This window comes from Cucurbita pepo, chromosome LG10 (assembly GCF_002806865.2).
Source record: "Cucurbita pepo subsp. pepo cultivar mu-cu-16 chromosome LG10, ASM280686v2, whole genome shotgun sequence".
In the NCBI taxonomy this organism is placed as follows: domain Eukaryota; kingdom Viridiplantae; phylum Streptophyta; class Magnoliopsida; order Cucurbitales; family Cucurbitaceae; genus Cucurbita; species Cucurbita pepo.
Window position 1 is genome coordinate 8,403,894 of NC_036647.1, and position 12,971 is coordinate 8,416,864.

General features: G+C 36.4%; 1 protein-coding gene across 1 annotated transcript; it reads left to right on the top strand.

Moving 5' to 3' along the window:
- The first annotated feature begins 5,711 nt into the window (after positions 1–5,711).
- Positions 5,712–8,869, top strand: LOC111803397 (FT-interacting protein 1-like). The gene is made up of 3 exons (XM_023687775.1): positions 5,712–5,882; positions 6,056–6,137; positions 6,302–8,869. Exon 3 carries the CDS (start codon positions 6,330–6,332, stop codon positions 8,661–8,663), a length of 2,334 nt encoding a protein of 777 aa, XP_023543543.1. The 5' UTR covers positions 5,712–5,882; positions 6,056–6,137; positions 6,302–6,329; the 3' UTR covers positions 8,664–8,869.
- The last annotated feature ends 4,102 nt before the right edge of the window (positions 8,870–12,971 follow it).

A 12,971-nucleotide genomic window follows, 5' to 3' on the forward strand; every position in this document is an offset into this window, starting at 1 on the left:
AAGTCAACTGAGTTTTGTGGAAATTAATTTCGAGGATAAAATTAAAGCATTGATTTTGATGTCATCTTTACTCGAGTCGTGGGATACTGTTGTTGCCGCAATCAGTACTTCTCGAGGATCTGATAAATTGAAGTTTGATGAAATTCGAGATGTAGTTCTCAGCGAAAGTATTCGCAAACGAGAAATTGAAAGTTCATCTGGCAGTGCTCTGAGTGTTGACCAACGGAGAAGAAGTAAACCAAAGGGCCCAAACAAATGACGATCAAAATCTCCAAATAGACCAAAAGTAACGTGTTGGAATTGTGGAAAAAACGGTCACTAACGGATAGATTGTATAAGACCAAACAGGAAGCAGAATCACACATCTAAAGATGATGATTCTATAAATTCAGCAGAAGATATTGGGGATGTCTAATCCTCAGCGTGGACAGTTCGATTGAATTTTGGATTTTGGATTCAGATGCATCTTTTCATTCGTCTCCAAATAAACAGTTGTTCCGGAATTTCAAGTCTAGAAATTTCGAGAAGGTGTATCTTGCCGACAACAAAGATTTGGAGATTAAAGAAAAAGGAGATGTCTGCATAAAAACTCCGGCAGGAAATCAGTGGACATTACAAGATGTCAGATACATTCCTGGTCTCAAGAAGAACCTGATGTCTATTGGTCAGTTGGATAGCATAGGCTATGCAGCAGAGTTTGGAAAGAGTTCGTGGAAGATTGTGAAGGATGTCATGGTTGTTGCACGTGACACAAAATTCGGAACCTTATACACTACTGCAGAGTGTATAAAGATTGTTGCTGCTGCTGAGAGTGCTTCCAATTCAAGTCTATGGCACAATAAACTGGGACACATGAGCGTTAAAGTAATGAAGATGCTGACTGCGAAAGGAGCTTTAGAAGGCTTAAAATCTGTTGATATGGGTCTTTGTGAGAGCTGTGTTATAAGCAAACAGAACGCCTTAGTTTCACAAAGGCTGCCAAAGAACCGAAGAAAGTGCGGTTGGAAATGGTCTATACAGACGTTTAGGGACCATCTCCAGTTTCATCACTTGGTGGATCAAGGTTCTATGTCACCTTCATCGATGACTTCAACAGGAAGGTATGGGTTTACTTTTTGAAATACAAGTCAAATGTGTTTGCCACCTTTAAGAAGTGAAAAGCTTAAGTTGAAAATCAGACCAGCTTGAAGATCAAATGCCTGAGGTCTGACAATGGAGGAGAGTACAACAAATTAGAGTTTAAAATATTTTGTGCAGCTGATGGAATTAGATTAATAAGAACAATTCCCGATAAGGCAAGACAAAATGGTATTGCAGAAAGAATGAACAAAACATTGAATGAGCGAGTAAGAAGCATGAGGATTCATTCTGGACTACCAAAGACATTCTAGGATAATGCTGTGAACACAACAACATATTTGATTAATAGAGGGTCGTCAGTACCCTTAAAGTTCAAATTGCCCGAAGAAGTATGGGCAAGAAAAGAACTCAAGTACTTTCACTTGAGAACTTTTGGTTGTACTGCGTATGTTCATGGTGATCCAGAGAAGAGAGATAAGCTTGATGCTAAGGCTGTGAAATGCTACTTTGTAGGCTATGACTCTTACATGTTCGGGTACAGTTTTTGGGATGTTAAGAATAGAAAAATCCTAAGACACTGCGATGTGACCTTTGATGAAAATGTCCTGTACAAGGACAAAAAGAAGATAAACTCTGAGACTACGAAGCAAGTGAGAGATGAGCTTGAGTGGCAGAAAAATTCACCCAGTGATGTAGAAGAAGCTCAAGAAACTCATGATCCTATTACTGAAGAACTAGACGTGGAACAAGTTACACCTGAGCAGGTGTTGAGGAGATCATCTAGAACTATCAAAGCACTAGATAGATATTCACCCTCATAACATTACTTGTTGCTGACTGACGAAGGAGAACCAGAGTTCTTTGATGAGGCCGTACAAGTGGAAGATTCAACTAAGTGGGAGCAAACCATGGATGATGAGATGAGCTCACTTAAAATGAATAATACATGAGTGCTGACTGAGTTACCTACAGGAAAGAGAACTCTGTTGAACAAATAGGTGTTCAAAATCAAGACTGAACCAGATGGCAGAAGGAGGTTTAAGGCTCGGTTAGTTGTTAAAGGATATTCACAAAGAAAAGACATTGATTATGCTGAGATCTTTTCTCCTATTGTGAAATTAACTACTATCTGAATTCTGCTGAGGATTGTTGCATCGAAGAATTTGCACCTTGAGCAAATGGATGTAAAAATGACGTTTTTACATGGAGATTTAGATAAGGAGATCTATATGCAACAACCAGAATGGTTTGCAGCTCCAGGCAAGGAGCACATGGTGTGTAAGCTCAATAAGAGCTTGTATGGACTGAAACAAGCACCGAGACAATGGTACAAGAAGTTTGACTCCTTCATGTGCAAGAGTGGTTTCCACAGGAGTGAAAAGGATCAGTGTTGTTACCTCAAGAAATACATTGATTCTTATGTGTTTCTACTCTTGTATGTGGATGATATACTGATGGTTGGATCAAGTATGAGGGAGATAAACCACCTAAAGGCAAGCTTGTCTTCAGTATTTGAGATGAAAGATTTAGGTGCAGCGAAGCAGATCCTTGGGATGAGGATTTCTCGAGATAGATCTGCTNATTGAGAAGGTGTTGTCCCAATTCAAGATGAATGATGCTAAACCTAGAATTATCCCCTTGGCAAATCGTATTAAATTGTCAAAGAGACAATCTCCCAAGACAATTGAGGAACGTGAGCACATGACATCAGTTTCGTACGCTTCTGCAATTGAGAGTTTGATGTATGCTATGGTGTGCACTAGACCTGATATATCACATGCAGTGGGAGTTGTTAGTAAGTACATGGCAAATCCAGGGAAAGAACATTGAGAAGTTGTGAGGTGGCTTTTGGATATTTGAGAGGTACATCCAATACTTCACTCTGTTATGGCAATGACAAAGTAGTTCTGCAAGGTTTGGTGGATGCTGATCTGAGTAGAGATGTAGACTCTAGCAAGAGCATATCTGAATATATCTACACTATAGATGGAACATCAGTGAGTTGAATGTCCAAGCTTCAGAAATGCGTTGCTCTTTCATCTACTGAAGCTGAGTACGGGGCAATAGCTGAAGCTAGAAAGGAGATGATAAGGATGATAGACTATCTAGAAGAATTAAGCATGAAATAGTGCAAGAAGATTCTTTATACAGATAGTCAGAGTGCTATACAGTTGGTGAAAAACTCAGTCTATCATTCAAGGACAAAACACATTAGAAGGCGATACCATTTCACTCGCAGGTTAGTGGAAGAAGGTGATATGTGTTTAGAGAAGATAGAGGCTGCAAAGAATTCGGCAGACATGTTGACAAAATGTGTTGATGTTGGAAAATTAAGGTTATGCAAAGCCTTAATTGGTATGGTGCAGTGATCGTTTGAGAATGAAATTCTTGGTTGATTGGATCAGTCTCCAATTGGGAGAATTGTTAGGTTATAGAGCCTGCTACTTATTTATAGCTTGGTCAACGGTTATACATAGTAAAGCTATATCCGATAAAACTATATCCGGTAAAGCTATATATATAAATAGTTATATATAGTAGATGATTAAATCTGGTAAAGCTATATATAATAAACGGAACCATATATATATCCCCTAGGTAGAACTTTGAAAATGTACTCTCTATTCTTTGTATTCTCTCCCATACATACTCATCAATACAAATCATTTAGCCAGAGTTCTCCTCACATTCTCTCTCTCCTATTTCTTTGTGTTCATCTAGATCGAGTGTGTATGTTGTTATGCGATCCTAACATATAGGAACTTGATAAGAGGACCTGAGAGTTACGTTGGCCAAAATGCATCTCATGGATTATGCAAAACTATGGTGGCGCTAGAAGGTGAATGATATCCAAAATGGATCATGCACCATTAACTCATGGGAAGACCGTTCATGGAATCGATGCAAGTGACCCTCCTGGGGATGGGTTGCCAATCAAAGAACTGAAGTTTGGGGTTGACTCCTTAGAAGAAAGAGTCACACGATCAAACAGCTCGGAACGTGGAGGTAGCTCTGAGAGCTCTATCACACACATGGAAGGACGTGCCGAAGAGATAGACATTACACAAAAGACCATGCTGAAACTCTTCAGCGATTGGAGTAAAGACTCCAAGACAACTACACCAAAAATCCATTGTCGTCCAACGATTAGGATATCTGGCTTTCACCCAAGAGACCTGGGTTTGATTCTCGACAATGGAATTTTATTTTCTTATTTTTTTTGTTCTATAGTTCCAGAGGCACTATAATGGACTAGTTCAATAGTATCTTAGATTGAAAAGAATTTTATGAACTTTGTACTTTTGTTCATGTTATGTTATAGATATTTGGTTCAAGCTCAACAAGTGCGGTTGAGGTGATTCAAATGGTTAATGTGATAATCCAGTTGAACAGTTATCGGTCGTTTCCAAGGTCTCTCTTGTTGAACGCCATCAAAGCTGAGATGAGCACCCGAGTGAGTTTGACAATGAGGGTCGTAAAGAACCAACACCACAAGCCAAGTTCATGTCGGGCTTAACAAACTGAAAATCCAAGAACTCAAAGCCTTCAATGGGAATTGGGATGCGTGGGGTTGAGGTGATTCAAATGGTTAATGTGATAATCCAGTTGAACAGTTACCGGTCGTTTCCAATGTCTCTCTTGTTCAACGCCATCATGACTGAGACGAGCACTTGAGAAGAGGCAACCAAGGAGCGAGAAGAACATTATATTTATATAGTTGTGTAATTTTATTTAATCCATAGAGAAAAACAAATAAATTAAATAAATTAAATAAATTAAAATTTAATCCATAAAGAAAAACAAATAATTTAAATTTAAATGGGGAAATAAAAACAGCCGTAGTAGTACGTGCGACCACAGAAAACGTTATATACACACGTGCCGACCAGTCCACGTCCCACGTCAAAAACCCACTTCTAGCGCTCCCTCCACATGCCCCTTCCTTCACTTGGAAGGCTTAATTTTTTAAATTATTTATTTTCCACCTCAAAATTTTTATATTTCATGTATTTTATAAAATTAAAAAATCAACTCCACTCACACCGATAAAAATATATTTAATTTTTATTAAATAATAAATTAATGAGATAAAACTTAATATTATTTAAAAATTATCTTCTAAATAATAAAAAAATATTTTTAAGAGTGGTTCGAGAATAAATAATATCTATTTAGTATTTATTAAATAATAAACTCGACTCGTATATTTTATTTTATTTTTTTAATAAAAATAAAATTTTAATTTATAAAATGTGTATTTATTTATTTCTAAAATATTTAATTAAGTTAAAAATTTATATATAAATATGGTAAGAAAAAATATATTTTTTTAAATTAACTTCAAATTTGAGTCGGTTCCGTTTCCATATAAACTCAATATAACTCGAATAAATTCATAACATATTCTCAACTTGTGATAAAATTTTACGGGTTGTCGAGTTTTTTTTTGACACTCTGGTAAAAATTATATAAGAAATTAAAATAATTATTTTTTAAAAAGTTTAATAATTATAACAAAATAGAACAATTTTAAAACTAAATAAAAGAAATATTAAAATAAATATGTGAAGAAAATAAAAAAGGAAAAAGTACAGTTCTCTTGACTTTGTATATACTCCTCTTCACTCTTCAGATCCTATCCCACAGCCCCAAAAAACCCACTCCCTAAAATCTGCTCTTCTTTCTCTTTCTCTCTCTCTCTTCTCAAACCCACCTGCATTTCTCTTTCTTCTCTAATGGGGTTTCTGTTTTCGCCCTCTTTTCAAGAATGCCATTGAAGGGGTTTTGAAAATCATCGTTTGGTACTCTCCTCTGTTCTTACTCTGCTTGTTTCTGTGTAAAATGAGCGAAAATTTGTTGGGTTTTCGCCCGTTTTTATGTGGATTACACTCTTTTTTGGGTTTGTTTTTGTTTTGTGTTCTTGGATCTGTGGTGTTTATGAACTCACTTGCTTGCATTTTCATTTTCGCTTCAGGGGTTGAGGGCTTTTCAGATCTGAAGCTTTTGAAGACTTGACGAAGATTCCCTCCTTTTGTTTGAGGATTTGGGTTTATCAGGTGAAATTTCAGACCCCTCTAAGGTTTTTCTGAAGAATTTGGGGGGTTTTTTCATGTTTTATGGTATCTAGAGATCGATTAGTGTTCTTGCACATGATGTGTTTGTTAAAAGTCCTACGGCTTTTTTTAGTTCGGATTTTGAGTATGTTTTTGGGGTTTTTTAGGTGTGTTTGAAAAATCAATTGAACTGCGATGATGATGCAAAAGCCTCCACCAGAGGATTTCTTACTGAAAGAGACCAATCCCCATCTTGGTGGGGGGAAGGTCACTGGTGACAAACTAGCAAGTACCTATGACCTTGTTGAGCAAATGTATTACCTCTATGTTCGGGTCGTGAAGGCGAAAGACTTGCCCGGGAAAGATATCACGGGTAGCTGCGATCCGTATGTGGAGGTTAAGCTTGGGAATTACAAAGGGACGACTCGGCATTTCGAGAAGAAGTCGAATCCCGAATGGAATCAAGTGTTTGCGTTTTCGAAGGATCGGATTCAGGCTTCGGTGCTTGAGGTGACTGTGAAGGATAGGGATCCTGTGAAGGATGATTTCATGGGGAGAGTTCTTTTTGACTTGAATGAGGTTCCGAGAAGGGTACCGCCCGACAGTCCTTTGGCACCACAATGGTATCGGATGGATGATAGGAAAGGGGACAAGGTGAAAGGGGAGCTGATGTTGGCTGTTTGGATGGGAACACAAGCAGATGAAGCATTTTCCGAGGCTTGGAATTCAGATGCTGCAACTGTGAGCGGAGCCGAAGGGATTGCGAATATTCGGTCTAAGGTTTATCTTTCTCCTAAGCTTTGGTATTTGAGGGTGAATATCATTGAAGCTCAGGATCTGCAGCCGAGCGATAAGGGTCGGTATCCGGAGGTTTTCGCTAAGGCTATACTTGGAAACCAGGCGTTGAGGACTAGAATATCCCAGTCTAGAACTATCAATCCAATGTGGAATGAGGATTTGATGTTTGTGGCAGCTGAACCATTTGAAGAGCCTTTGATTTTGAGTGTGGAAGACCGGGTTGCACCTAACAAGGATGAGGTCTTGGGACGGTGCGCAATTCCGCTGCAGTATATCGATAGGAGATTGGACCATAGAGCTGTGAACACAAGATGGTTCAATCTTGAGAAACATGTCGTTATCGTTGAAGGGGACAAGAAGAAGGAAATCAAGTTTTCGAGTAGGATTCACTTGAGGATATGTTTGGAAGGTGGCTACCATGTTCTGGATGAGTCAACACATTATAGTAGCGATCTTCGACCGACGGCGAAACAGCTCTGGAAGAACAGCATAGGGGTTTTAGAATTGGGGATTCTGAATGCTCAAGGGTTAATGCCGATGAAGATGAAAGACGGGCGTGGAACAACCGATGCATACTGTGTGGCTAAGTATGGGCAGAAGTGGGTTCGAACGAGGACGATCATTGACAGTTTCATACCCCGGTGGAACGAGCAGTACACTTGGGAGGTTTTTGATCCCTGTACCGTCATTACAATTGGCGTTTTCGACAACTGCCATTTGCAGGGTGGGGAGAAGGCTGTAGGATCGAAAGATGCACGAATAGGGAAGGTAAGAATTCGCCTCTCCACGCTTGAAACCGACCGAGTATATACTCATTCATACCCTCTGCTGGTTCTGCACTCGAGCGGGGTGAAGAAGATGGGCGAGATTCATTTGGCCGTGAGGTTTACATGCTCGTCCTTGTTAAACATGCTGCATATGTATTCACATCCCCTCCTCCCCAAAATGCACTACATTCATCCGTTAACAGTGAGCCAGCTCGATAGTCTTCGACACCAGGCGACTCAGATCGTCTCGATGAGGCTGAGCCGTGCTGAGCCACCGTTGCGAAAAGAGGTTGTCGAGTATATGCTCGATGTCGGCTCCCACATGTGGAGCATGAGAAGAAGCAAGGCGAATTTCTTCAGAATCATGGGAGTTTTCAGTGGACTGATTGCTGTTGGGAAGTGGTTTGATCAGATTTGCAATTGGAGAAACCCAATTACCACCGTTCTTATACACATCTTGTTCATCATCCTTGTCATGTACCCTGAACTCATTCTCCCCACAATTTTCCTCTACCTGTTCCTAATAGGAGTTTGGCACTATAGATGGAGGCCAAGGCACCCTCCTCACATGGACACCCGCCTCTCCCACGCCGACTCCTGTTACCCCGACGAACTCGACGAGGAGTTCGACACATTCCCTACGTCTCGCCCTGCCGATGTCGTGAGAATGAGGTACGATCGGCTGAGGAGCATCGCGGGGAGGATCCAGACCGTAGTCGGGGACCTAGCAACGCAGGGGGAACGGTTTCAATCTCTACTCAGTTGGCGCGACCCGAGAGCGTCGGCATTGTTTGTGATCTTCTGCCTGGTTGCTGCCATAGTTCTGTATGTTACACCATTCCAAGTCGTGGCGCTTCTTTCGGGGATTTACGTGCTGAGACATCCGAGGTTTCGGTACAAGCTGCCGTCGGTGCCGCTCAACTTCTTCCGGAGGCTGCCAGCCAGAACGGACTGTATGCTATGATTGGTAAGAAGAAGAAGAAGAAGAAGAAGAAGAAGATGAAGGTTTTGTTTTGTGTAATATGAATGATGGGGGCATTTTTTGGGCATTCAAGAGTTAAAATGTGTATGATGATGGTGATGGGCTTGGCAGTTTCTATTTATGGATTTGTATTATGTTAAGTATCTTTTCAATACAATTTCAAGTGTTTCTCAACTCTTCTTCTTCAACTCTTCCATTTTGTACCTAATGGATAAGCTTAAGCGTATGATATTGTCCTCAACGGAGATGTATTTCTTACTATATTCTTAATTGATCAACGTGGGACTCATCTCCCAACAATTCTCAATAATCATTCCCTCGGGAGAACAGCCTCCTCGCTGGCACATAGTCCGATATCTAGTTCTGATATCATTTGTAACAATCCAACTTCAAGCTCACCGCTAGCAGATATTGTCCTCTTTGAATTTTTCCTTTCGGGCTTTCCTTTATAAAAGTGTATTTCGTTCTTCTCTCCAACCAAGGTGGTATATCACAATACTAGTATAATATTGTTCACTTTGAGCACAAGCTCTTAATCGTTAATCGACATGACTACTTCTTGACTACTCTACTAAAAAAAATCTTCCTAAATCAACATGCATTAAATAATAATAATAAATAATAATAATAAGTGAGATTTAAGATATATATATATTATTTATTTATTTAATTTATGAAAGCAGCAGCCAAAATGTGCGCTGTCAATTGGTAAAAAGCAAAGCTAGGTTCCTCATTATTTTAGTGAAAAGGACAAACCTTCCCAATGCATTCTCAGCCTATGCATTTGGACGCTTCCACGTTACCTACCCTAATTTATTATTTATTACCAAAATAAATAAATTATTATTATTATTATTATTATTATTATTATTATTATTATTATTATATTAGAAAATTACAATTAACTTTTTAAAATACCTTTAATTTTTTTAAATATTAAAATAATATCTTTATTAAAAAATATCTATTAATTTTTAAAAATCGCATTAATATCTTTAATGTTTATATATATATATATATATAATATTTTATCATTCTACGCCTCTAATGGTAAAAATATTATATCACACAGCATAGTTGCGACATTAAATTAACCGTCATGTTACAATCAACGACATAACTATAGCTCATCGATTTCAATGCTACAAAACATTGAAGGGTTAAAAGTCAATCACAATAAATGTCATTTAAAATATTTTTTTTCTTATCTTATGCATGAACGGTGATAGGGCAGCGACAGTTGGACTATGGAACATGTCAAGCATACATCGTAAACTAGTCTACAAGTTCTGTAACGTAGAATTTTAATACCAACTTTAATAACTCTAGATTTCTACTTAGTTAAAGTTGTTACTGTGTATACATATTATAGGAATTTTATGGGTAAATACTTCATTCAAAACTTTATCATAAAAAGATAATCTTGGTCTTACATGTTTTTTTATAAGGCCTATATGTTGTTAAATGGAAATGCAAACTAACCTATACTAATGGATGCGGCGGTGGGGCGTTACTGGTGGTTGATGCGGTGGTCTCGAGTAGTGGGTGTTGGGCTGCAGACGCGGGTATTGGGTATTCCATTTACAGATTTGGGTCTCGAAGTGTAGGCTTGGGTCGAATGGATATTTGGGTTGTAGGTCTAGTTATTCGATTCAGATCTAATCCAAGATCCACGAACTTCGTCTTCTTTACCCGAATTTGCTCACGAAAATTTGACGTCTTTCTCTCCCTTCGAAACGACATTTATTTACATTCTCTATGGTCCCTATGTATAGATCTATCTTTTTCCCCTTCCCTACGACTTTTGTCCTCTTGTTTCCACGGCGTTCGTAAGACTTGTAAAACCAATTCCGACGTTACGTTTCTTTTTATCTCATAACATCACGCTTTGTGGACAACTAAGAAAATTCTATAAATACTACAAGTGTAAACATCTTACCTTGAGTACACTCAGAGTCACTAATGCCTCGTGTTTTTCTCGTCATGTGTTAGATCCATTTCTTCCCTTTTCACCAACAATGTATCTCTGCAAAGACTCTGGGAGTTGGGAGGAGCATGATTTAGTTGGGACACGTGAATTTCGACATTCGCTGAAATTCTCGCATTTTAATCAAACAATCTAGTTATTCGTTAGTAATTTTTTAAATAAATAAACAAATACATACGCCTTTTAACATGTGTGAAATAACTTTATTAGTGGTATTGAAACAAAAATCTTAATTAAGTGTATAAATATACACACACGTATATATATACATACATACATATATATACGCACATATATATACATATATATATATATATATATATTTATATTTATATTTGGATGATAAGCTTAATCAAAATTAAAATTGACCAAATTAAAAAAAAAAAAATTACATTTGGTACAAACTACCAAATTTGTTGTTTTAAGTTACAAAATTAAAAGTTTTTTTTTTTTTTTCTTACTTTCCATGCAAAAGTCATACATGGCAAATAAAACTGAACACGTGAAGTTCTTGGAAAAGAAAAAGAAAAATAAAAATAAAAATAAAAAGAATCTTATTTATTATTTTTGTTAATAAAATTTTATATTAAAATACTATTTTGTTTTTTTTTTTAATTTTAACTTGGTAATTGCAATTTTTTAAATTTAGTCTCAATAATTTTAATAAATTTTAAAATAATCTGATAAATAAAGTCTAATAAAAAAAAAGGAGAGATTTAAATTTGCATGGAAAAGGGTTAAATTAATAAAATACAAAAAAAATGATTTAATTAATTCATATAATGATCGATTAATTTGAAAAGAAGAAATTGGAGGTGCCTCCATAATTGAAATATTAAAAGGACAAACATTTCTTAGGGAGAATCTTCAATTAATGGCTAAAAAAAACACTACATTAACAAAACAGAAAATTGCAACTATAATTCAAATAATTGAATTCCTATAAATGATAAATTAATAAAATTATTACTTTCTCTATAAAAAAAAAAAAAAAAATACTTTTAAAATTTTAAAAGTTCCAATAATACTTTTTATATATATATATATATTTCTTTGAAAGATACTCTCAATATTAATAATCTTAAAAGAAAAAAAATATATCATTCAATTTAAAAAAAAAAATTATTAATATCTTTAAGCTTTTTTAAAAAAGTTCAAAATTACCCTTACTATTATTACTATGTTTAAAAAATACTCATGAAATTTAAAAAACACTTTTAAACTTTACATAAAAAAAACCTTAATTTTTTTTTTTTACCATCCATCAACATCTCATAGATTATCTTAAAACTTTTTTAATTATTTTTAAAAATTATTGAGTATTTTTTAAACATGTTAAAATATGTTTTTGATTTTTTTTTTTTTTTAAATTAAGAATATTAAAAAGTAAAAGCCAAATTTTTTAAGAATGTGAAGAGCCTACGTGTAATATTAATCTATGTCAGAGTTGGCCAGTGCAAAGATCGTCATTGATACCGGGAGTTCGAAAGGAGAAAAGACGAAGATAGAGTGAAAGAAACGAGCAAAGTTGCTTTACCGAGTTCTCAAAGGCTTCAAAAAGAAAAGACTTAATAGAGTAATCCCTTATCTCAAATCATAGATGCTACGGGGCGCAGGAATCAAAATGTACCACTAGGTTGCCACATTCCCTTCTCCCGAGTCATATAATGACCCTGAACAAGAAAAAGTTGCTTTCGATGTGAGATTCGCAGGATTTGAGTTGTTAAAAAACTCGAGGACTTGAAAATTTTGATCAACTAAGCGTAGTCCCTATGGTTTAGGTTGAGTTATGAACTTACTTGAATTGAGTTAGATTCAATAAATAAAAAGTTGATGCATTTCTTTGGTTCATGGTTCCACTAGATTGAGTTGAACGCAGCAGCTACATGGACCCCTTTCTTTCTGTTGTTGCCAGCGCTTTCTCGAGCCAAGCCGGAATTCTTTACGAGAAAGGGCAGGCAAAGCCCGAAAACTGCTATCCTACCTAATAGGTCAAGAATTCCAATCTCGATGTCCTTCTCCGGTCAGACTCAGTATCCTTGGTTGAAAAAGGGATTGGATAAGGCTCACATTATTGCCTTAGGTTGAGCGGAACCTAACACAAATTATATATACTAATATTTATTTAATAATTTCTAAATAATTTTTAAAAATAATTTTCAATTCGGTAAAAGATAATGAAATTATATTTATTTAAAAAAATGGAAAAAAATGGTTTATTATTTTTCTAATTAACCCTTCATTTCACCTTATATATTTTTAGCCACTTTTCTGAAGAGCCCTTTAAAATTACGTTAATTTCC